The sequence below is a fragment of the Canis aureus genome, chromosome 19 (genome assembly GCF_053574225.1).
Source record: "Canis aureus isolate CA01 chromosome 19, VMU_Caureus_v.1.0, whole genome shotgun sequence".
Lineage (NCBI taxonomy): Eukaryota > Metazoa > Chordata > Mammalia > Carnivora > Canidae > Canis > Canis aureus.
Window position 1 is genome coordinate 27,662,531 of NC_135629.1, and position 25,179 is coordinate 27,687,709.

General features: G+C 44.2%; 2 protein-coding genes across 54 annotated transcripts in view; one reads left to right on the forward strand and one right to left on the reverse strand.

Annotated features, from left to right (window-relative positions):
- Nucleotides 1–20,237, reverse strand: part of LOC144289788 (uncharacterized) — a 392,823-nt gene extending 372,586 nt beyond the window's left edge. For 5 of the 49 annotated variants that reach the window (XM_077858200.1, XM_077858197.1, XM_077858191.1 and 2 more), the window contains exons 1-3: nucleotides 19,627–20,102; nucleotides 15,441–15,557; nucleotides 6,925–7,004 (exon numbers count right to left, since the gene is read on the reverse strand). In XM_077858200.1, the coding sequence (XP_077714326.1) occupies nucleotides 15,447–15,557; nucleotides 19,627–19,962 (447 nt within the window). In that variant the 5' untranslated portion in view covers nucleotides 19,963–20,102 and the 3' untranslated portion in view covers nucleotides 6,925–7,004; nucleotides 15,441–15,446. Of the gene's footprint in view, nucleotides 1–6,895; nucleotides 7,005–8,178; nucleotides 8,309–15,440; nucleotides 15,558–19,413; nucleotides 19,580–19,626 lie in introns of those variants that run through there. The other 44 variants (XR_013357725.1, XR_013357724.1, XR_013357717.1 and 41 more) reach the window with 28 other exon arrangements.
- The window catches only part of ADAMTS9 (ADAM metallopeptidase with thrombospondin type 1 motif 9), a 397,174-nt gene continuing 388,961 nt past the window's right edge, over nucleotides 16,967–25,179 (forward strand). For all 5 annotated transcript variants that reach the window (XR_013357704.1, XM_077858175.1, XM_077858178.1 and 2 more), the window contains exons 1-3: nucleotides 16,967–17,107; nucleotides 17,972–18,363; nucleotides 23,737–23,899. Coding sequence is in view for 4 of the 5 variants with exons in the window: in XM_077858175.1 (XP_077714301.1) it covers nucleotides 16,993–17,107; nucleotides 17,972–18,363; nucleotides 23,737–23,899 (670 nt within the window). In the remaining variant the exon portion in view is untranslated. The remainder of the gene's footprint in view (nucleotides 17,108–17,971; nucleotides 18,364–23,736; nucleotides 23,900–25,179) is intronic.

Below are 25,179 nucleotides of genomic sequence, written 5' to 3' on the forward strand. Positions count from 1 at the left end.
TTCCTAGAATTCAAGTAAGCTCTGGCTCTGAAAATGAATATCTGAGGATCCAAAAGTCATTGCTTTCCAGGGAGACAACACAATAACTCAAAAGTATCCAGGTGTCTAGAAAGTCTAGGTACGGTCAGGCTCACGTGTGCTCCAGTGGATTTCTGCATGTTCTTCTGCGGGATCTCCTAGCATCATTTACTTGCTTTGTAAGAGATAGAGGCTTGCAAAGTAAAAATCTCAGTTGCCTTTTCAGAGTTGCATTCCAGCACAGCTCCTTGACTGAATAATTGTAACATGTCTGCTAGGCAAGACTCTGGGGAAGGAAGCTGTATCTTTGAAACGCTATTTCAAACAGGCTTGTCTTGCAGAAAAATTCACAGAGAATAACGGCCACACAATGTTTTGTTTTAAGTTATAGTGTCTGCTCTTGTCTCAGTTTAAGAAATGGGTTGGGAGAAATACTTCTTGTGGTCACGGGAGATTTTTAATTAACTCTGAAATCAAGAGGGGATACAGAGACTATTATTTCAAGACCGCACAGAGAGGCAAATACTCTAGTGCGTGCATATGTTAACTTCAGATTTGACAGTAATTATTGACGTTTGTGACTTTTAAAACATTAAGTTAGTCCAATATTGTGGTAATTTAATATGTGTATCTATCAAAAGCCTTAAAAATATTAAGCGCATTACAAATCAATCTCAAGTCCCTTTACCCACCATCCTCAAACATGTCTCGTTTCCCTTTCTACAAGTATGGATTTAGAGTGCATCTTTCTAGACCTTTCTCTATGCACAAACACACGTTAGCTGTTCTTCACATAATGGATATATATGTGTCATGCTGCAACTTGCTGTCTGTCCTTCAACAACATTTCTTTATATCTTGCCAGTTGATGTCTAACTGGTTCATTCCTTTGAACCACTGTACAATATTCTGCTGTATGACATATCATTCTCTATAAAGTAGCCATTCTTCTGCTGAGTTCCCATAGTCTCGTTTTTCATTATTACAAGCAATGAGGCCATGACCATCTTTGACATGCATTCTTATGTAAGTGAGCAAGCGTTTCTCCAGGGAACACATCAAGAAGCGACTAGATCATGCCATTGCTTCTTTAAAAGAAAGTCTTGGTCCTTAAGTGTAGGGAAGCTCCCTGAAGGCTCTGTAGGACTTCATTTACACACATACCATTTACAAGGTATCTGTATCACCAGAACCCAGCACAGAGCCTGCCAACCTGTTACTGCCTTCCACAACACTAGTGGAAGGCCCTGGTTTACTTTTTATCTCTTTACTTCTTTATATCTTGGTTGGTTCTTCCTTTTCTACCAATCATTTAAAAGGTAGTGTCCTGGGGCACCTGGGTGGCTCAGCGGTCAAGCATCTGCCTTTGTTTCAGGGTGTGATCCTAGAGTCCTGGGATCAAGTCCCACAGCGGGCTCCCTGCATGGAGCCTACTTCTCCCTCTGCCTATGTCTCTGCCTCTCTCTGTGTGTGTGTATTTCTTATGAATAAATGAATAAAATATTTTTAAATAATAAAATAAAAGGTAGTATCCTGGGGCACCTGGGTGGCTCTGTTGGTTAAGAATCTGAATTTGGCTCATGTCGTAATCTCAGGGTCCTGGGATCCAGCCCTGCATTGGGCTCCCTGCTCAGTGGGGAGTCTGCTTGTCCCTCTCTCATCCTCACACGCTCTCTCTAAAATAAGTAAATAATCTTTTAAAAAAATAAAATAAAAGGTAGCAATTCTAAGGTCTTTGTTCTTGGCTTTCTCTCCTTTCTCCAGGATCTTTTTTCCTCAGTCAGAAGCTTTCTTCCCTGGCTGCATGTCAGAATCAACAAGGGGCCTCTTAAAATTTACCAGTGCCCCTCAAAAAATAAATAAATAAAATTAAATAAGTAAAATTTATCAGTGCCCAGGCCCATTTCCCAGAGGTTCTCACTTTATTGGCTTACAGTGGATGGGTCCCAGGTAATTGTGTTCTTCCTCGTGGCTTTCCATCTGATACCAATATGAGGTTAGAAGGGAGAATCGTTGCCCTAGGCTAATGATTCTCCAAGGTTCTAGCCAGTGGTAGTACCACCATCCCTTTGCATTGTTAGAAGTGTTAAGTTCTTAGATCTGACCTCAGAACTACTGAATTGGAAACTGGGGGCAGAGCCCTGCAATATCTTTCCAGATGATTCTAAAGTATGTTAAATAAATTTTGAGTATCACTGTCTTGGGTGATCTCATGCATTTCTCTGACTTTATAAGCATGTAAAAGAAACATTGCTGTTTCTCATCTTCAACATAAATTCCTGAACACCATCTGCCTAAGTGACATTCCACTAGAGTGGCCCTCCAGCATGCACCACGCTTCCAGCTCCACTCCCACCTGCCCAAACTGCTTTCCCCTCAGCCTTCTTCACCTTAGTGAATGACATCAATATCCTTCAAGTTGCTGGAGTAGAAATGTGGAATTCATTTTAGATTTTTTTTTTAAAAGGGTAGTCTACTCAGATAGCTTAAAACCCAGACGATTAAGAAAAAACAAACAAACAAACAAACCAATAATGAGATTCTCCCTCCCATCCTCATCTCCTGTCATGCTGAATGTGCCCTGCCCCCCCAAACTGATATGATGAAGTCCTAACCCATGATGTGACTTTAGAGACAGAGCCATTAAGGAGGTACTTAAGGTTAAATGAGAGAAGTATGGGGGCCCTAATCCAATCAAGAGAGGTCTCCTTCTTTCTTATAGGAAGAGATATCAAGACTTCATGAGCATATAGGAAAGGCCAGGTGAAGACACAGCCAGAAGGTGGCCCTCTGCAAGCCAGAGTGAAGTCTCACCAGAAAATAACCCTGCCAGTACCTTGATCCAGCCTTCACACAACTGTCACAAAATACATTTCTGTTGTTTAAGCCACTCAAATCTGTGGTATTTTCGTTATAGTAGGCTGTGATGGTTAGTTTTATGTGTCACCATGACTGAGCCACAGGGTGTCCAGATATTTGATGAGACATTATCATTCTGGGCGTTCTCTGTGAGGGTGTTTTAGGATGAGATGATTGCTTCAATTGGTACACTAAGTAAAGCAGCTTGCCCTCTATAATGTGGTGGGCCTCATATAATCACTTGAAGGCCTGGATAGAAAAAAAAGACTAACACTTCCTCAAGTGAGAGAGAATTCTTCCTACCTCACTGCCTTCAATGTGGGACATCCGCTTCTTTCCACTTTCAGGCTGGAGCTGAAACATAGGCTCTTCCTGGGTCTTGAAGCTGCTGGTCTTCAGATGGAACTAAACCATTGGCTCTCTTTGTTCTCAGGCCTCTAGGCTTGGACTGGAACTAACTCATTAGTTCTCCTGGGTGTCCAGCCAGCTGACTTATTCTGTAGGTACTTGGACTTGGCAGCCTCCATAAACATGAGCCAATTGCTTATAATAAATTCCCTATAATAAATCTCTTTATATATATGTTACATAATATGTGCGTATATAATATACACAAATACACTCACACACACATATATATACACATACACACACATCTTTTTGAATCGGCTTCTCTAGAGAACCTCAGCAAACTAATAAATTCCCCATTTATCCAATTCCCAGTCTTCCTCACAGTGTAATAACCACTGAGCTTAGCTTCTTGTGTATCCATTTAAGTTTCTTTAGAATATATGAGCAAACAAAAATGTTATTTTTCCCCATTTTTTTACATGCACACATAGGCATGTAAAAAGTACCGTAACTGACTATATGTATGAAGAATTTGCCTGATAGTTAAAAAACTAGCACTGGGGGATCCCTGGGTGGCGCAGCAGTTTGGCGCCTGCCTTTGGCCCAGGGCGCGATCCTGGAGACCCGGGATCGAATCCCACGTCAGGCTCCCGGTGCATGGAGCCTGCTTCTCCCTCTGCCTGTGTCTCTGCCTCTCTCTCTCTCTCACTGCGTGCCTATCATAAAAAAAAAAAAAAAGAAAAAAAAAGAAAAAAAAAAAAAAACAACTAGCACTGGCATAGTTTTAATTGGATTTTTTCTTATTATGAATAAAATCAAGTGCGTTTTCACCGGGGCACGCCATTTGTATTTCCTTTCTCATGAGCTATCAATCAACACCTTTTTCAGATTTTTCTTTTGGATAGAAGGAAAGATCTCGTTTTGTGTGATGAGCTGAAAATATAATTTCTCAGTTTGTCATTTATTTGACTTTTGGATTTTGATTAGGATGTTTCTTCTCACACAGAATTTGTTTTTGCTTGTTTTGTAACAAAGTTAAACATTTCAATTTTTTTTTTCTATATGGCTTGTGAAGTTTTGAGTTACAACTTGGAAGCTTTCTTATGCCAAAGATATAAAGTATTTCCTCCTCTTTTCTTCCAGATCTTTCTTGATTTAACTTTTATATTCAACTCTTGATTCATTCGATGTGGATCAGGCATATATTTAAAGTGTGAGGTAGAGATTCAACTTTATTATTTTTAGTTAGTAAGTTTCAAAACCATATGGCTACCATGTCATTCTAGCACTGTGTTGTGAACAGCCTATGTTTTCCCAGAAAGTTTCAGAAGTCATCTCTTTTAGAAACAAAATTCTCACAGTTCATGCTATTTCTGGATTTTTCTAAAATCTAGCTTCTAGATTTTTCTAGTTCACCTAATTTACCTTTTATTGAATTTTCTCTTAATTCACAATCCAGTATCACTCTATTTATTTATTGAGATTTTATATTCTATTTTAATATCTGGTATTAATACTAGCAACACAGAGATAAATTGTTCTTCATTTTCAAAGTTTTCTGAGCTGCTCTTTTTCATTTATCTTCCCAAACATACTTTGGCTTAATTTGTCTCATTCAAACAAAACAAAAAATAACAGAAACAAATTGTGAGTATTTGTATTTGGGGTTCTAATCATTTTGTAAACTGTTTCAGGGAGAATGGGCACCTCTGTGATGGTCAAGCATCCTGTGAAGAGGGTATCTTCCCATTTACTCACATCTCCTCTGAAGACTTTATTAGTGTTGGAAAAATATTGTTCACTTAGGCAGGACACATTTCTTGGTATTTCTATTCCCAGTGATTTCATTGCTATTGTATGTGTGGCTTCTATTCTCTATGTAGTTGTTATTTGTGCATTAAAAAATAGCAATTTCTGCATAAGACCTGGTGGGACTCATTCTTGATGCCCCCTTCTCTCTCATCTCCACAATAACAACCTTCACCATATCCTGTTGGATCTACTTTGAAAATATACTCTGTACATGTCCACATACCTCCACTAGTTCAAGCCATGGGAACATCACAATACCTCTCCTTGACTCCATCCTCCACACAGCAGCTAGAGGGATCTTTTTAAAATGACAAGAGCATCTTGTCATCCCCTACCTAAAACATTTCTCTGTCTTCTTTGCACCCAGAATGAAATGCAGACTCATCTGAAGGCCCTCTAGCGCTTAGCTTCTGGCTCCCCTGAAACCATCCCTCTAGCGCCTAGCTTCTGGCTCCCCTAAAACCATCTCTTTGCTCACAGGACTCAACCCACAAGTGCTTCTTAAGGCTCTGAAACATTCCCACTTCTTTCCTATTCCAGACCTTACCCTGCTGTTCTATGTCTGGAATATTTTTTCCCCCAATCTTAAGGAGGCTGGCTCCTTCTTATTCCCTTACTTCTCAACAATGTCTTCTGGTTCACTTCATCTACACTGTCACTCTTTTAATCTCTGCAAAATTTAGAACAATGTTTAATTATATACCTGTTCACCTATTTATCTTGTGTATTTACTTCCCCCCTAGACTGTGAACTCCAGTGATGTCTGCAAAGTGCATGGCATATAGATGTTCAATAAATATGTATTAAAGTATCCTCTCAGGGTTTGGGAATGCTTTTACTTTTTTCCTGCTACTCAGCTGTTATTCTGCATTCATATTTTAAATTCACAGTTACTGTATATCAAATGCTTATATTTCTAAGTCACAGGCTCCCCTTGAACTCTTTTCAAAAGCCTTGCTTATCATAAATCTCTTTCTGGTACTTGTTCATGTATGCACAATACATATAAGGTTATTTTCAAATACTGAATGGTACAGAAAAAGCTGAAGTTATGCATAATTTATGAGAAAAGTTTCCCTAAGGATGGTGATACCGTAATATTTTCTACATATATAGTCTTTGTATCTTAAAATTTTCTTATTAAGAAAGTTGTATTTTCTTGTGAAAATTATTAAAAATATGGAAATGGTTATCACAGAAATGTAGAAAGGATAAAAGATTTCCATAATCCCCAGTCCCAGAGATCACAGTCCTATGGTCATGGTTTGATATATATCCATCTTTCTAAATATTTTTTTCCTATGCATATCCTGTTCTAGCACAGGCTGAAATCTTGTTGTTGACACTTTATTTTGTTTTTACTACCCTAGGACCCAATTAGATGAACAATTCTGGAATTTATTTGCTTAATAATACATCTCAGACATGTTTATGTCCTGCAACATACAGCTCTTTCTTATTCTTCAATCATTGTCTAATATCTCATTGAATTTACTGTTTCTTGATGGTTATCTTCCCTTTTCACCTGGCCAGTAAAGTGGGGGAGGAGATTGTCTTGAATTGTGTCTTTTTTTTTTTTTAATTTTATTTTTAGGACCTCTGTCACTCTTTGACTAAAGGACCAAAATCACTGCTCATAGAGTTATTTCTCTACTGTGATCTCTGTTTTGTCAGAAAAAGTACCTTAGAGCAAATACAAATTCTGTGAGGAATTAATGAACTGAGTAATCTACTGTAAGAAGTGCTGCTTACAAAAAGTTTACACAGGTGCATTTGTGTTGTGTACCATAAGTAGAATTCAGGCACCACCACCACCGCCACCACCATGGAAAGATTGCCCAAATGAAAATTCTACCTCCAAACCCTTGCTTCTTGTAACTGTACCTCTTGCACAGAGCCCAACGGTAGCTGAAGTTTATTCCAGTTACGCTTGCCGTGAATGCCACTGATACGTACTGTCAGACCTGTTTTTGAGTGGGGGAGAAACAAGTGCAAAGCCAATTATTTTGCCAACATCTGATAGGGACCCAACAAGGCACTAATTGCTAGGCTTACATTTCAGGAAGCAACTTATTTTGTGTTATTGGTGCCAATTAATACAAAGGTAGTGCATGGTTAATATGCCACTTACAACTGGCACTGATTTGCTGTCACATAATCTCCTTGCCAGGTCAAGCTGGGACATGTGACACATTTATGTTTTTGCACATTAATTTGGAAAATGAAAGTACTCCTCCCTGCCCCCCAGCCTCTCTCTCTCCATTGTCCTTGGTGGTCACAGTAGCTGAGATATTTTGATAAGTTCTTTGTACTGGGCCCCCACTAAAGCTCATCATAGGGAATTAAAAATGTGAACTACTTTTACAGCTCCAAGGCAAGCCTTTTGGCTATATGCTGTTTTCATAGCAAGGACCAAGGGCAGCCTGAATCACACTAGGAACCTGGGCTGAATGAGGGCCACAAGAGTTTATAAAAATGGCAGTGAAAAAAAAATAGCAGTGGCATTGAGACAACTGAAGATGACTAGTGTTATCAAAGACCAGTCTTACATTTAGGTGAATGAGTGGCTTAGGGTGCTGGAAAGACATCTTCCTCCTCAATATCCACTTCGCTTGCTGTTCAGAATTCCATCATTTCTGAGTCCCTAAACCAGACCCCCTACTGGCCTCTTCCCCAGTGGCCCAATATCTGAATGTCTATTAATGTCAAGATTTCTGCTCTTCAGGATTATATTCCTGAGCATAAAAATATATCCTGTATGAAGCTTAATAGAGCTTAAACACATACAACAGTCAGTATAATGTCATGGCTTAAGGGCATCAGCCTTGAAATCAGAAAGCCTGACTTTGAGGGATGCCTGGCTGGTTCAGTCAGTTGGAACATGTGACTCTTGATCTCAGAGTTGTAAGTTCAAGTGCCATGTTAGGTGTGGACCCTACTTTAAAAAAAAAATGTATTTTATTATATATCATACATAATCATATGTAAATATACACTTATAATATTTATAATATATTTAAAAATATATATTAAATAATTACATATAAATATATTTTTCTATCTATTTTTAAATATTTTTTTTTTTTTAAGAAAGGAAAGAAAGGGGAAAAGAAAGTCTGGCTTTGAGTCCCTACTCACTAGCTGTGCAACCTCAGGTAAGTTATGTATCCTCTCTGGGCCTTCATTTCCTCCTCTGAAAAGTGGGACTAAAGGCATTCCTGTTTCATTGGGCTGCCAGGAGGATTGAATACAGTATTATCCATTGTGCCTAGAAATAGAAAGCCATTGTTAAGGGTTGCCATTATTATAATAAATACCACTAGGACAGACAAGCCATTAAGCATCATCTGCAAAGGAAATTACTTTTTTGCATGTGTAATAATTACTTACCATAAAAAAAACATTTTTTAACGTTTATAGGGAAAATTATGTTTTGATTATTTAAAAATTCTGCCAGGAAAACAAGAGGCCCAGGGCTTGAAAAAACACTAAATTGGACTTATATGCTAGAATTGCTAGTTTAAGCAGAGTATGAGAGAGAGGAAAGCTGTTTTTAAAAACAAAAATAATTTTAAAAGGACTAGGAGACTAACAGCACGGGTAAGTGTAGAAGAAATACATAGTCAAAGAAATATTAGCACGCACATGACTTATTTCATTTCCCCAGAGGAGACAGGCTCATAACTTGCTGAAAGAGGTTAACAGGAAAGGGGTGCTAGGTTGACCGCATCCTCTTCTGTCAAACTGCATCAGAAATCACTCTTCCTAACTTGCAAGTGGGTTAGAGTGAGGCCACTGATTTGAACAGAGATCACTTACTATATGCCACCTACTAAGCCAAGATTTTCATTGGTCAATTCATTGTCACACCATCCCTTTGAGGCAGGTAACTACGATTACCCTGTGTTCAGGATATACAAAGGATATGAAAACTGCCATAATATTTGTCTTTTACTAGTCACACTCACGATTGTGAAGTAGCCATCAGGGAAAGCCTAGCTCTGAAAATTTCTACTCTGACAAAAGCAACCGTGATAAGATTCTAATTAAAGCAAGTCTTGCCTCTCATGAGTAATGATACCATGAAAAATAGACATTATGTCCATTATCCCTGGGGTTTCCTGTGTGTGTGTGTGTGTGTGTGTGTGTGTGTGTGTGTTGTATACGAAAGAATGACTTTCACTAATTAAAGGAAACACCGACTCTGAAAGCTAGAAATAATTGTGGGGCAATAGTTAACTCCTTAATTTAAGATACATTTATTAAGTGCCTGTTACATACCACCGAGGGGATACAATGGGAGATTGATCTGCTTCTCGCCCTCATAACAACAGAAAGTGTAGGGACCCCTGGGTGGCTCAGCGACTGAGCATCTGCCTTTTGCTCAGGGCATGATCCCAGAGTCCTGGGATTGAGTCCCCCCTCATTGGGCTCCCAGCAGAGAACCTGCTTCTCACTCTGCCTATGTCTCTGCCTCTCTCTGTGTGTTTCTCATGAATAAATAAATAAAATCTTAAAAAAAAAAAAAAAGGCCAACAACAACAGACAAACTACTGTGAAACAAAGTAGGACAGGAGAATTTCAAGGCTTAGAGGGTATACTAGCATCCCAGTGCATCTCAAAATACTCCAAGAATTATCAGATTCCATGCTAGCATATATATAACACACATCTATGTTGAACATGCTCTTTCACAAAATGGTGACATTGTATTTGCACACACCGTATTGCTTTCTGATTTGGCTTCAGTTTCAAAGTGGTTTGGATCCGAGCTAGCAGTCCCATACTTCCAAATCATTTGTAGTTATGAGTTGAACCCCAAGTCTGAAAGTTTCAGTCCACAAGGTATCAGAGGGGATAGAATAAGGAATCGAAGCCCAAAGAGTCTCATGTGAATATTAATGGGATTCATATGGGGCTCCACACCCTAGACAATAGCAAAAGTATGGTCTTCTGGAACGACAAGTAAGCCTGGAACACCTGGTGAGTTAAAAACTTTGTAGAATTGCCATGAGCTAGTCATGAGTATCTAGAGCTACCTTACAAATTGGAACCATGTCTTTCAGAGTAGGCATTAGAAAACTTCTTTAGAGCTTTAGATTTAGCATTAAAAGAAAGAAAAAGTTCTTTTTGAGAGAGAGAGAGAAAGTGCATAGGGGAGAAGCAGAGGGAGAGGGAGAGAGAATTTTAAGCAACTTCCATGCCCAGTGTGGAGCCCAACACGGTGCTCAAAATTATGACCTTGAGATCATGACCTGAATCAAAATCAAGAGTTGGATACTTGACTGACTGAGCTACCCAGGTGCCCCAGAAAAAAAAGTTCTTAAAGATCGTATTCATCAGGCCAAGTATAAAGGCAGAATGATCAAGAACAATTAGGCGTATGTTTTCACATTACCAGGCTGCTCTGGTTAATGGAGATCATGAACTTTCAAGGTAAAGTTCAAACCTCAACTCAGCACATTCTAGCTCTGTAATGCTGGGCAAGTCACTTCACTTTTTGAGTCTTATTTTCATCATATGTAAAATGGGGACAGTAAAACCAGATGGCAGGACTGGCAATGAGAATTAATTAGCACAAAGTACAAACTCAAGAGAGCCTTGTACTATTATTTCTAACAGTAAAACTCATAAAGCTTTTGATATTCTAATGGTATACAATTATAACTTTTGCTACATTTCCCTTTACTTGAAGTTAGTATTTGAAAGACTTTTGGGATACCTGGGTGGCTCAGTGGTTTAGTGCCTGCCTTCAACCCAGGGTGTGATACTGGAGACCCAGGATCGAGTCCCACATTGGGCTCCTGCATGGAGCCTGCTTCTCCCTCTGCCTGTGTCTCTGCTTCTCTCTATCGTTCATGAATAAATAAGTAAAATCTTTAATAAAAAAAAAAAGACTTTAAAAAATACAGTAAGGTCCTTTACCCATGTGGCAAAAAAAGCTGATAGTTTTTCCCTACCTCCACTAAGCAATGAGAAAGCGTATTGCTCAAGGTCAGAGTTGGACTACCACCCGTTCCCTGCTTCATCCACCGGAACCCTGTAAAATTCAGTACCTAGGCTTATCTATTCCAGAAACCACCCACTGCTGACCACTCAGGAAACTATTCACTTTAATTCTGGCTCCTGGTCTCTCCCTATCATTCGGGTGTGGATTTTCCCTTTCTGTAGAAATAGATGGCTTTGCTTCAATTCTCCTTCCTGCTCTTTCCAGTGATGTTCTACAAACAAAGTCACTTGTGATGTCAATGTCTTGCATTTCCATTGGCCAGCTTATCTCTCCCTAGTGACTAATGTCAATCATCGGTCCTCTGGGATACAATTTTCATGAAAAATCAGCCAAAGAGGTCTTCCACTTAACCTACAATAACGTACAATTCCAGTAAACCCTGGGAGAAGAAAATGCGGTAAAAATTGTCTGTTAACTCTAGGTGACCTCCAAAAGCTCTGCTTCTTTTTCAGCAAACTTTTGTGATGGGCCAGTTTACTAAAGAATCCACTTTTCTCCTTGAACTCAAGTAACTCTATATTCCTATTCATAAAACTATTATCTAAACTGCACGTGTATATGTATTTGTATAAAATAAAGAATATACTTACTCATTCAGTAAATATTTGAGCACCTACTACGTACCAGATCTGTTGTAGGTGCCAAGGAAAAAGTTGTGAAATATCAGTGAAATAGCTAAGATGATTATCATGAAATACTCAGCATAAGAAAAGGAAGTTAGAGAGCCAAAGAAAAATTATACATAGGATGGAAAGTTGAGGCAACTCTCCACATGGTATTAGCCAACCTCTCCCAAATCAAATCCTGAAAACCCAGCCATGCTTTTGATCAGTCCTTTATTCATTATATATGATAGTGATGATCAACTTGGACTAAACTGCTGAGACAGAATTTGAATCCTTTTACTAATTAAGGGACCTTTGTCAAATTATTTCACCACTTTAGACCTTGCTATCATTATGCATAAAATGAAATTCCTAATACTACCTGCCTCATAAAGCTGTTATAAGAATTAAATGCAGACCATTTTTACATGGTCTGGCACATGGTAAAAACAACATGATGATGATGATGATTCAGACAAAAGATTTGGATCTGAATTATTTAGATAGTTCACTCCATTGTTCTATGCTATGATTGCAAATGGCTTCCTAAGATTTTTAAAGCCTTGTTTACAGATATAAATTCAAAGGCAAGATAATACACTTGAGAAAGGATGAACAGACTCTCACTGAGGTTGAGAAATTGAGAAACCTAGGTTCTTGGTCACATCATGAGGTCACCAAGAGAAACTGAGATTTTCCTTTCTTGTCAGCCCTTGTGGAAATGACTGGGTTATATCAGGAACAATTTTAAAGAAGAGTAAACAGAGTTCATCTTTTAAAGTCAAGTCCTAGGGGATCCCTGGGTGGCTTAGCGGTTTGGCACCTGCCTTCGGCCCAGGGCATGATCCTGGAGTCCTGGGATCAAGTCCCGGGATCAACTCCTGCATCAGGCTCCCTGCATGGAGCCTGCTTCTCCCCCTGCCTGTGTCTCTGCCTCTCTCTCTCTATCTGTGTCTCTCATGAATAAATAAAATATTTCAGATAAATAAATAAATAAATAAATAAAGTCCTAGAAAGGAAGCTAAGGAGAGAAAATACACAGAGGAGACTTCTGTCCCTACATATAAATAGTTTCTTTATTGTCAGCTTACCTTTATCAGGAGGGTTTAAAGTGAAAGAGGGAAAATTGTTTAATAGAAAATATTGAAAAGTGCTATGTTTTTTTTTTACCCTTAATAAGCTTTATTTTCTTATTGACATAAAATTCACATATAATAATACATTAGTTTCAGGTATACAATATAACGCTTTGATATATGTAGATATTGTGAAATGATGCCCCAGTAAGTCTAGTTAATATCCATCCCCACCCATAGTTACAATTCTTTTGCTTGTGATGACTCTTAAGATTCCCTCCCCAGAACTTTCAAATGTACAATACAATACTGTTAACTATGGTTATTGTGTTACATTACATTCCAAGACTTATTTATCTTTTAACTGGAGCTTTTTACCTTTTGACTACCTTCTCTCATTTTACTCACCACCTACCCCCACCTCGGGCAACCACACTAATCTATTCTCTGTATCTATGAGTTCAGTTTTTTGGAGTTTTTTTAGATTCCACATGTAAGTGAGATCAGATGGCATTTGTCTCTCTCTGTCTGACTTATTTCACTTCACAAAATGCCCTCAAGGTTCATTCACATTGCCACAAGCTTTCCTGTTTTTTTAATGGCTGAATAATATTCCATTATATATGTACCACTATTACATTATCCATTCATCCACTCATGGACACTTAGGTTGCTTCCATGTCTTGGCTATTGGTAGTAATACTGCAGTAAGCATGGGGATACAGATAACTTTTCAGGTTAGGGTTTTGTGTCCTTCAGATAAATACCCAGAAATGGAACTGCTTGATCCTGTGGTAATTCTATTTTTAATTTTTTAAAGAAACTGTTCTTACTGTGTTTCATCCCTGTCCTAATTTACATGCCCACCAACAGTGCACAGAGGTTCCATTTTTTTTCATATCCTCACCAAATGTGTTATTTCTTGTCTTTTAAATAATTGCCATTTTAACAGGTGTGAGGTGATAGCTCATGTGGTTTTGATTTGCATTTCCCTGATGCTTAGTGATGTTGAGCATCTTTTCATGTACCTGCTGGCCATCTGTATATCTTATTTTTTTTAAGACTTTATTTATGTATTCATGAGAGACACAGAGGGAGAGGCAAGCTCCCCGCAGGGAGCCTGATGCAGGACTTGATCCCAAAATCCCGGGATCACGCCCTGAGCCAAAGGCAGACACTCAACCATTGAGCCACCAAGGTGCCCTCACCTATCTGTATATAAAAATGTCTTTTCAGATCTTCCGACCGTTTTTTAATTGAAAATTTTTTTTTTTTTTTTTTTTTTTTTTTTTTTTTGCTACTGGGTTGTATTGAGCTCTTTATGTATTCTGGGTATTAACCCCTTATCCAGTATATATGATTTGCAAATATTTTCTCCCATTACATAGGTTGCCTCTTCACGTTGTTGATAAGTCCTTTGCTTGCAGAAGCTTTTTAGTTTAATGTAGTCCCACTTGTTTATTTTTGCTTTTGTTGCCTTTGCTTTTGGCATCATATCCAACATGTCATTGCCAAGACTAACATCAAGGAGTTTTACGATTTCAGGTCTTAACACTCAAGTCTTTAATCCCTTTTGAGCTGATTTTTATGGATGGTGTAAGATAAGCTACCAGTTTTATTCTTTTGCATGTGGCTGTCCAGTTTTCCAAGCATTGTTATCGAACAGATTGTCCCTTCTCCACTGTATAATCTAGGCTCTTGGCTATAACTCAATTGACCATATACATGGGTTTATTCCTGGCCTCTCTTTTCTGTTCTTTTCATTTATGTATCTGTAAAAGTACTATATTTTAGTAATTTTACAGTAAAAGTTCTAGAATACTTTCCATCAGAATCAACTAATAGTTTGTTTTTGTGATATTTTTTCCATTCCTTGCTAAGTTTGCAATGCCCAGATACTGTGATGGTGAGGAATTTTATCACGTAATGAAAAGATAGTGTTTTAGAAAGCATGTGTTTTAGTATATTATTTTGAAGCTTTAAGAAAAAGATCTAATCATCATCCTTTAAAAATTTTTGCCCTTGAGACACCTGGGTGGCTCAGCGGTTGAGCATCTGCCTTTGGCTCAGGCCATGATCCCCCGGGTCCCAGGATAGAGTCCCACATCAGGCTCCTTGTAAGGAGCCTGCTTCTCCCTCTGCCTATGTCTCTGCCTCTCGCTGTGTGTCTCTCAGGAATAAACAAATAAAATCTTAAAAAATAAAAATAAAAAATAAAAATCTTTGCCCTTTACAAGTGTTTCTGTTTTCCCATCTTTATACTGTTTACACTCATTATAAATCCCAGTAATACAATTAGACAATGGCACCATTGGTCCATTTGGGTTAACAACTTTTTTTAGGACTTTACTTTTTTTTAGGAATTACCAAGTCATTTCCTCTACCCAAAGAAATATATGCATTAATATTTCAAGAGATGGGCACAGTTCACGCATATTGGTATTTGGTCCCTGGTGTTGGTAATCTTTGGTATTTCCAATCCAGAATGCCAGCCTACTAAGTAAAGAGAATTCCAGTGCTGGGACACTTGACCAAATATACATTTGTCCTATCTTTTACTTTCTCTTGAAATTAGTGAAATTAGCACACCCTACCTTCTTCCTGAGGGCTGGTAAAGGAAAAAGTACTTTTGAACCACCCAGGTTTAAACAATTCTCCTTCTCCCTACCCCCTCCTCCCTCACACTCTCCCTCCCTCCCTCTCACTCACACGTGCTCACACACAGCCTCCAAGCTCTGGCACGTCTAACTTCCAAATTTGCATCCCAAAGCCGCGGTAGGTGCAGCTTGAAGCATCAGCTTTGAGCTTCTTACTCCAAGCATCTCTCTGGCGAAAAGGAAGGAGAAGTGATTGAGAAAACCTACCCGGGACTGGTCCTCCTCGCCCCCACGCTGTCGTCCCCACCCCCGCCCGGGCCCACGACTGTCCCCTAGCTCTCCACCCTCACTCCCCTCTCCCCCATATCTCTGAACTCCGTCTGGGCACCAAAGTCCCCGCCCCCCTCGCTGCCCAGAGCAGTTCTTAACCTTTTTTGGGCTGGGGACCTATGAAAAGCTCTGGCATTTCGCGGGATGGGGACAGAGGTTGAGGGAAGAACACAGCTTGACAGCTCTGCGAAACTTTCAAAAGACTGTGCATCTGAAACGCACAGGCTGAGAACCCCCATCTCTAAAACTCTGGACTTGGGGCGACCCAATCGAGATTGGAGCTCAGACGCTCCACATGCCGTCCCTAGTGAGAAACAGCAGGAGGGGAAGGCGCTCCGGCACTGGGCCACTCTCACTTGCAAGAAACCAAAAGAAGGGGCGAGACCCGGGCAGCAAGAAAGTCATAAAGGAGGAGGGGGGGGGGAGGGAGAAGAGGAGAGGGGGCTGCTGAAAAGACCAGGGGACAGAAGAGAGGAAGGAGAAGAGGGGGGAGGAGAGAGCGAGGGAGCAGGGGCGCAGAGGGAGAACGGGGTGCCGAGGCGGGGCGGCACGGGGCGGCCGGGGCGAGGAGGCCAAGAGAGAGCGGCTGCAGCGAGAAAGGGCAGAGGGAGGGGCTCCTGGGAGGCGAGAGACGGAAACTGAGAGCGCCGGGAGCGCGAGAGAACTTTCTACGCTTTCCCTCCGCAGGGCAGGGGACCTCTGCAGAGGCGAGCTCCTCGGGGTGGCGGGGAGCGCGAGCGGCCGGCCCCGAGCTCCCCGAGCTCCCCGAGCGAGCTCCCCGAGCTCCCCGAGCTCCCCTGGCTCCGAGGCCGGCTGCGGGGCTCGCACGGGCCGCCGAGGAGGGGACTCGGTCTGCAAGGAGGCGGTCCCCGCTCGCTCCGCTTTCTCCTCCCCTCTCCTCCCAGAGGCGGGCACCCGGGGTATTTGAGCGGCGGAGGACCCGCGGCCCCCCCGCCTCCGCCCCCCTAGCCCCCCATTCAAGAAGCCGCTCCGCTATCCCCGCCAGCACAGGGCGCCCGGCGCGCCTCGGAGCGCACGTTCCGCGCCTTCTCCCGCGGGCTCCCTGGACATTATGCGGCCGAGCAGCCGAGCCCCAGTCCTCCTCCGGCTCCTCCTGCGGCCCGAGCGGCTCAGCTCTCGGCAGGCGGCGGCGTTGCTCAGCCGAGCGCAGACGGGACCCTCGCGGCGAGACCTCAGCGACTCCTAAAGTCAAAAGTTGGCGGCGGGCGCCGGGTTCCGCGCGCTCCCCGCGGCCGCTGCCTCGCGTCGCCGCCGCAGCCAAGCCGGGCAGGAGGGAGGGGGGTGGGAGCCACGGGGGAGGGGTGGGGAGCACCATGCAGTTTGTATCCTGGGCCACACTGCTAACGTTCCTGGTGCGGGACCTGGCCGAGATGGGGAGCCCAGACGCCGCGGCGGCCGTGCGCAAGGACAGGCTGCACCCGAGGCAAGGTAACGAGGCTCCGGCCACCGCAACCCCTCCGCGCCAGCCGCCGCCTCCCCAGCCTCAGCGCCCGGCAGCGGGCACCCCGCGGCGGAGGCCTCCCGCGCTCTCTCCCTCCTTTTCCTAGAAAGAATTATCTCCGGCTTTGCAGCCGCTGCCTTCTCTGGGTCATTCCCAGCCAATTTCTAGAGAGAGCCGCTGGAGAACAAACTTCGTCTCCTCCAGCAGCAGCCCCCCCACCCCTCGGCTCCTAGTTTGCTCTCCCCTCCACTGCCCACCTCCATGCCCCAAACTAGAGTTACTTAGTAACGGGGGTGGGGGTGGGGGATGGGGGGGGGCGTAGCAGATAGTGGCATGTTTTATTTTATTCGGGGCATTTGTCAGGATCTGAAATTATGTTATTTTCTGACTTATTGTCTGATTGCTAAGGGTGTGTGCTCAGAGTCTGGCACAGTTCCTGGCCTTTCCTTTCCTGGCACATAGTAGGTGCTCTGCGAATATTTATGCATGGGCTTAGGGTGAAGGCGTGGACTCAAATGGGCAAAGCCAGAAAAACAACCCGGGACAAAGCCCCCTTCATTTTATTTTATTTTTTTTTAATTTTAAGATTTTATTTATTTATTCATGAGAGATACAGAGAGAGAGAGAGAGGCAGAGACACAGGCAGAGGGAGAAGCAGGCTCCATGCACCGGGAGCCCGATGTGGGACTCGATCCCGGGTCTCCAGGATCGAGCCCTGGGCCAAAGGCTGTGCTAAACCGCTGAGCCACCCGGGCTGCCCAGCCCCCTTCATTTTAAATTAAAACTTGCAGAAAACGGGTTTGCGGAGAGTGGAATTATTGGTTCATGTGTCCCCGCTTTTTCCCCTGCAGTGAAATTATTAGAGACCCTGAGCGAATACGAAATCGCGTCTCCCATCCGAGTGAACGCTCTCGGAGAGCCCTTTTACACGAACGTGCACTTCAAAAGAAGGCGACGGAGCATTAACTCTGCCTCTGACCCCTGGCCTGCCTTCGGTTCCTCCTCTACCTCTTCCCAGGAGCATTACCGCCTCTCTGCCTTCGGCCAGCAATTTCTATTTAATCTCTCCGCCCACGCCGGATTTATCGCTCCCATGTTCACTGTCACTCTCCTCGGGACGCCCGGGGAGAATCAGACGAAGTTTTATTCCGAGGAGGAAGCGGAACTCAAGCACTGCTTCTACAAAGGCCATGTCAATACCAAGTCTGAGCACACAGCGGTCATCAGCCTCTGCTCGGGAATGGTGAGTCGGCGTCGGCGTCGGTGTCGGTGTCGGTGCGCGCCCTCTCTCCCCACCCCTCCCCGCCCGCCTCTTCACCCGTCTCTGGAAGGCTTAACTGATTGCTCTCTAGCCTAAGACCCTCACTGCGCCGAGTTTCCACTCTGGCTTTAAATATCCGCTAGAAACTGGTTTGCATCCTGAGGCTTGGGTGACAAGCCCCGCGCGCGTGCTTACACCGGCGAGGAGCGCACGCATCCGCCCCCCACTCCCCGGGTTCTGCAAGTCTCCGAGCTTTCTGGAGCCCGAACTCGGCTCCGCTGCGCTTTGCCCCACGCTAGCAGGCGGCTGGCAAGTCGGTTTCCAAACTCGGAGGCTTGTCCCTCCTTGCAGCAAACCCTGCTGCCCGGGAGCGGAGCCGCTGAGCGCAGGGAGGACCCGACTCCTTATTGGCGAGTCTGGAGTCAGGGGTGTGGGCTGAGGATCCCCAGCCTCGGGTGTGGGGAGTTCCTTCTGTGTGTCGTGGAGGGCGGTGCGTAATCTAGAGTCCCGGCGATTTCTTTGGGCCTTTTTTCACGCGCCAGGAACCCTGAGGCTGGACTGGAGTGACGGGGAACAGGTCCGTCCCAGGAACGGAAGGGTGGGCCGAGGGCCCCGGGGGCGGGGAGGAGGGCGGAGCCTCCCCCGGACGCTTTGAATTAGGGTGGAAACTGGGAGTGGGGGTGTGGCGCAGTCCGACTCTGCACCCTGCTGGCGGGGTGGCCCCAAGAAACACAGATCGTGGGAGAGAGCCTGGAGGAGCTGCCCAGACGAGGTTTCGGTCCTTCTGGGTTATCTGAGAGAATCGCCAAACAGAGCCCAGCGCACACGTTTTCCCGGAGAGGGAGGGCGAGGAGGCGCGCACTGGCCGCCTCCCTGCCCCGCGAAATACGCACTTGGCAGGTTTTCCGAGCCGGTACCTCGACACCCCCCCCCCACTCCTGACCGCCCCATTTCCCCGCTCGCTCTCAGGTGGTCCCACATGGCATCCGCTTTTATCCCCGCCCCCCCACGCCCCCCACGACATTTGAAGACCTGATCTGAAGTTCTGGCCGGTGCAAAAGTGGTCCTTCACTTTCCCAAACGATGTGCGTGCCTGCCACGCGCGTGTGACGCAGAAGCTTTCCCGGGTCAGGTTCCCCCAGCGCACCGCGCCGTGCGCACTGCGCCCCGGAGATGCGTCTACTCCTTGCCCCGAGGACCCACATTCCCGCGCCCCCCTGCCTAAGGGGGAGCACGGATACTTACCCCGGGGCGCTCGGCTGCCCCTTCCGCGCGCGCTGTCGTTGCTGGATCCAGTGTCCCGGGCCCGGCTGTCGCATCCTTCTCCACCGCTCTTCGGAAGGGTCGGGTGGGGAGCGAGACAAGCCTGAAGCCTGGGATGGGGAAGGTTTTAGCCTGCTGGGGTACGGGAATGGGGATGAGCCCCTCCAGCCCCCAGCAAAGCGCCCGGAGCTGCGGCTGCTGGTGGAGCTTGTTTGGGGGTGGGCGGAGACGGCAGTTTGACGCACGGGGGGGTAAGGGGTGCTGCCGTGAGTCATCGCTGCCCCAAGACCTAGGGCCAAAGCGCAGGAATCCTTTCATTCCTCAAGAGGTTATGAGCAGGGTGGGCATAAGTCAGACACTAGAACCCAGGTCATCAGAGGGCCCTTAGATCCGAAGATTCCAGAACCCCAATTCCAGAACTTTACGGATGGGGCAGAGACAGTGCGGTACGTAGTAAAGTTTGTAAACAACCTTTACTCCTCCTCCCTGCCCGCCTCCACACCCCGCTGAGTGGCCGCAGCAGTTATATAAATACTTCCCTGCCCAGGACCTTAATTTCAATTGGCAATTTGAGGTGGTAACTCACACGTGGATCTTCAAGTGGCAGCTCTCTTAGGGAACCGAGGGCCAGGATTTCAGAAATGATTGTATCGACCGACCGTGATAACTCCCTTTATATTGCATTTCATTTGCAATCCGCCTCTTTAGGGAGGGAAAGGTCCAGAATACAAAGATAAATGCAGTGGGCGTTTCTAATCTTCAACGCTTAATCTAGCCCCAAACCCCTCATCCCTTTGTCTTCCTTCTGGAATTTATCTTTCCTCCCCAGACTTCCCATTACCATTTCTATACCAGGAGCGTCATGATGTTCCTAGTGGCCCACCCAGAAAATCTTTCACTCTTTACAGTGGACCTAACAATGCCAATGTACCCCTGGCCCCCCTACTCACCCCACCAATCAGTGATCATTTTCCCCGAATTCCATCTTTGATGTGTCTCTCACCTGGTCTGAACAAGCCCTACCCCGATTCTAGACCTCTTTACTTCTCTGCTTGTCCATCATTTAGTACCGTTGTCTAAGAAATATTTCCAACTGGCTTCTCCTCCTCCAGTCTTTCTGCTCTAATCCATGCCACACACCGGGAACAGATTAAGGATGGGTAGGTGCAAGATCCCACTACTCCTCTGTTCACTCACTCTACAGCGCCTCACTGCTTCTTGAACAACTGCAGGCTTCTTCATCTGACAGTTCAGTCATTCATAATGATGCCTTGTCACACCTTGCATCCACACGCCAAGCTCTTCTCTCAGGCTTTCCCTCCACCAGTCCTGTGTATCGATCTGCTCTTGCTCTTTACTCTGAACTTCCCTCCTATCCCAGTCCTACCTCATTGCCTTTGGGCCTTTGCGTTTACTTGGTCATCTCCCTCAGCATCACAGGCTCTAATCCTACTCCTCTTCTAAAGTGTAATTTACAGGGTCACCTGGGTGGCTCAGTCAGGAAACGGCTGCTTTCCGTTCAGGTCATGATCTCAGGGCCCTGGGATCAAGCCCCCCCTCCCCCCCAATCAGGCTCTGCTCATCAAGGAGCCTGCTTCTCCCTCTTCCCTTTGCCTGCTGCTCTCTCTGCTTGTATGCTCTCTCTCTCTCTCTCTCTCTCTGTCAAATAAAATCTTAAAAAAAAAAAGTGTAACTTATATAGTTTCTTTCCCAGGAAACCTTGTCCTTTAGACTGCTCTCATTTCTCCCTCTCCACCTTCACAGACACTTGTCTGTATCTTTCTTACGATGCTTTGCATGCTCTCCCTTTGATTGTAGTTCTTGGTACATGAGATCTATCCCTCCCCTTGGCAGCAGGGTCGGCATCAGTGCATTTCCCTCCTACCTTGAAGCCTTGTGTATTGTAGGTACTTAGTACCTATGTTTGAACTGATGGTCACTTGAATCAAGAAAGGATGACTCTTTGATCAAACATTCATCAAACATCAAACATGTCTTCTGTGAATCGACAACAAAATGAATCTGATATACAGATAACATTTATTGGACGCCTATCACACAGCTTGCGCTGTGATGAGTACTTTTATGTGTGCATTATCTCACCCCCTCCAAATCCTCACCACAGACCAGTCCTCAAAACAAACCATTTTACAGATGAGGAAGGAAACTGAGGCTTGGAAAGTTGGAAGCTTGCTCAAGGTCTCCTGGCTAGTAAGCGGTAGAGTTGGGCTTCCCTCTCTGTCTTTGCAACCCATGTTCCTAACTGTGGGCAGGAGACTGAATCTTTAGGAATACTAAAGAGATTTTTGAAGTTCTTTTTTTTTGAAAAAATACCGGACTAAAGTCAGGAAATCTGAGTTCTAGATTCAGTATTGGCACTATTCAACTGATTCTGTATCACTGAAGAGGGAATTTGGACAAGTCTCTTCTTCCCTCTGGGCCTTACTTTCCCTTTTTACCAATTAAAGGTGCCAGGTCACCACCAGATGAGCTCCCAGGTTCTTTCCCAGTATTTATGGCCTATCCCTGGTAGATTTCACATGTTGTAGTGAACTTTTGTTCTGTGCTCAGAGAAGACCAGAGTTGTATACTTAAAACAGAGAGAGGTGCCTGTGTGAGAACGCCTTAAACCACTTCTCTGGAAACCAGCTCTGGTTAGTCTAACTACACCAGAACTGTCTTCTCTTTAAGCCAGGGGCTCATGAATTACGTGGAAGTCTATTTTAAAAATATAGATTCTAGACCTCATCATTGAAAATTCCAGATCTGCGGATATGGAGATATCTTTAAAACACAATGAGATCTATGGGGTAATGCCATAGATCTCATTATGTTTTAAAGTCCCCAGGCAATTTTGAAGTTTAGTTAGGTTTGGAAACCCCAGCCTAGTACTTCCCAAACTTTATCGTGCATAAGAATACCTTGGAGTGCTCATTAAAATTCCAACTCCTGGGCCCTACCCCCAGAGATTTTTATTCAGTCCATCAAATTTAGGGTGGAGTGGGATTATTTGAATTTCTAACAAACTCCTAAGTGTTGCTGATAGTAGTATTACTGGCATTCAAGGCCGGTTATTTCCATTGTGTCTTGGGGAGGGTAGAAGCACTCTGCTTCCCCGCCCCCCCCCCCCCCAGGAGCTTGATTTCTTCTTTTAAAGACTGCCCACTGATGGAATGGGCAACTTTTTAGTGCTCTTAGATGTGTGGTTTGGGTGGTTCCACCTTGAAGCATCGTTTACTATTTGCCTAACTTGTGGGGATGTGGGAAGGGGAGAAGGCCTTATGGGTTTCAAGGTGTTTTAACACATCCTATCCTGGTAGTTAGAGGCAAACACAGCAACACAAAAAAGGCACTAAGGTGTTCTAATCCTTTACAAAATGTCACTTTGCTAAGCATTTTCCACCCATTATCTCATTTAGTCTGCACAAGAAGCCTTTACAAGAAGTACTTTTATCCCCAGTTAACAAACAAGGAAGCCAAAACTCAGAGTAGTTAAGGAATTTGCCCAACATGGGTGGATAAATGGCTGGGGCTAAGACTGGAACGCAAGGCAGCCCCCATTCCAAGCCTTGTACCGCTTCACTCCTGGATACTGCAAAGGGAAGGGGTGTGGAGAGACTCTTGTGCCAGTGTCACAGGTGACATCACCTGGGGTGCCTGGAGTCAGTATATGCTTTCTGAATTTGAATTAGTGATGATAAGGCTCCCATGGGTCAGCTTTTCCCTCTGGAGCTCACGTTTTTCCCTCTGCAGGTCACACCACATTTCCAGGCTACCTTAACGCACAGAAAGACTCTCTTGCCACAGCCTATGAAAGTATGATTAGAATTTGGGCACCAGGGAAGGATTTCCCAGAGACAGATTTGCATAGCAGGTACAATAAACTACAGTCAAATCAAGAAGGTACTGACCTGGAGATTGAAAATAAACCACTTCTCTGAATATGTGGGCAGTGAGTTCAGTTTTGGCAGCCCTCATGGGGAAAGGATTGGGAGAAATGCCTCCCAATGCCTACTTGGCAATGTTCCATTTTTCCCCCCTCCCTGTGGTCAAGTTCTATCAAATCGACCTCTCATCTCTCTTCATTTGTAGCTGGGAACATTCCGGTCCCACGATGGGGATTACTTTATTGAACCACTGCTGTCCATCGATGAACAAGAAGATGAAGAGGAACAGAACAAACCACACATTGTCTATCGGCACAGCACCCTACACAGAGAGCCCTCAGCAGGAAGGCGTGCATGTGACACCCCAGGTATTTACTTCCTGCTCAAGCCAAGTCCCCAGCTCTGTGAGATGGGGCGGTGGCGGTACTACAGAGATGTACCTGTTTCACAAGCTGCAAAGTGCTACCATTTATGTGGTCTCTTACTCAGTCTTCAAGCGACATAGGTATTCCCAATCGCACAGATGTGGAAAGCACAGAGAGGTTTAGTAGCTGGTCCAAGGTTGCACAGCTAATAACCAATAAAGCCCCAGTATGCACTCCTCTCGCTCCACGCTCACTGTGGGCAAAGCTACCTCTTGGTGAAGTTGCTGATTTTTAGGATTCAGCTCTAGTAATGTCTTCAGGTTATCATAGCCATATCCTCAATCAGCAATGGCTTGTATTCCCTGAGTGTCTTGATATTTTCTACTTATTTGGGATTTTTTTTTCTCATCATGTAGGGTTATAAAAAAGTGAAAAGGCCTTGTAAATGGAACTCAGAAAACTTGTATGTTCATTGGAGTTTTTCCTGTCAACTTCAGTTTTAGCTGTTGTTCTAGGGCTTCAGGAAATAGAGGACATGAAGCGGGGACTGCGCAATCACGTTTCAGGCAAATGCGTCTTTGCCCACCCCTGGCTTTCCTTCCCTGCTGGACACGTTCCTTGAGGCTTTGTGCTGACATGTCTGGCTATTGTCAGGGCTGTGTCATTCTGGGCACCTCGGAAAGCTCATGCTTGTGGATGTTTCTCAGTCTACAGCCTTGAGGCAACCTTCCACCGTCTTTCAAGCCTGGTTACTTTCTCTCTGATGATGGCTTGTCACTAGAAATTGTCCCTCCAAACATCCTGCTTTAGGATGTTTGTTAAAATACCTTTTTAAAAAAATTTCTGAACTTTCTGTTTCTAAAATTGTCCTCCTGATTCTTTATTTTTAAAAGTTCCTTCTCCAAATTAAATAACTTCCCAGGTTCTTTCTGGCATCTTCCAAATAAGACCAGAATTCCAGACCAGCAGAGGGTTTCCTAAAATGCTTCCCAAGTGATCACTTGTTTTATCTTATATCAGTCTTATATCAGTATCAGGTTCTTCTGCTCTGACAGACTGCGGTATCCTCTTTCCTCCTGGAATTATTTCTAAATAATAAAAGGTAACATTGACTGCTTATAACCTGGAATAGCCAAGTCATAATGGTGTAGCATTGTAGCCCATCTAGTGCTGTATTCCGCTTACCAGGGCAAAATGGAATACAACTGAAATAGGATGTTAGTTAGACTCACTAATGAGCTAGGGGGTGAGATAGGGGCCCTGAGGGAGCAGTGTACTCAGAA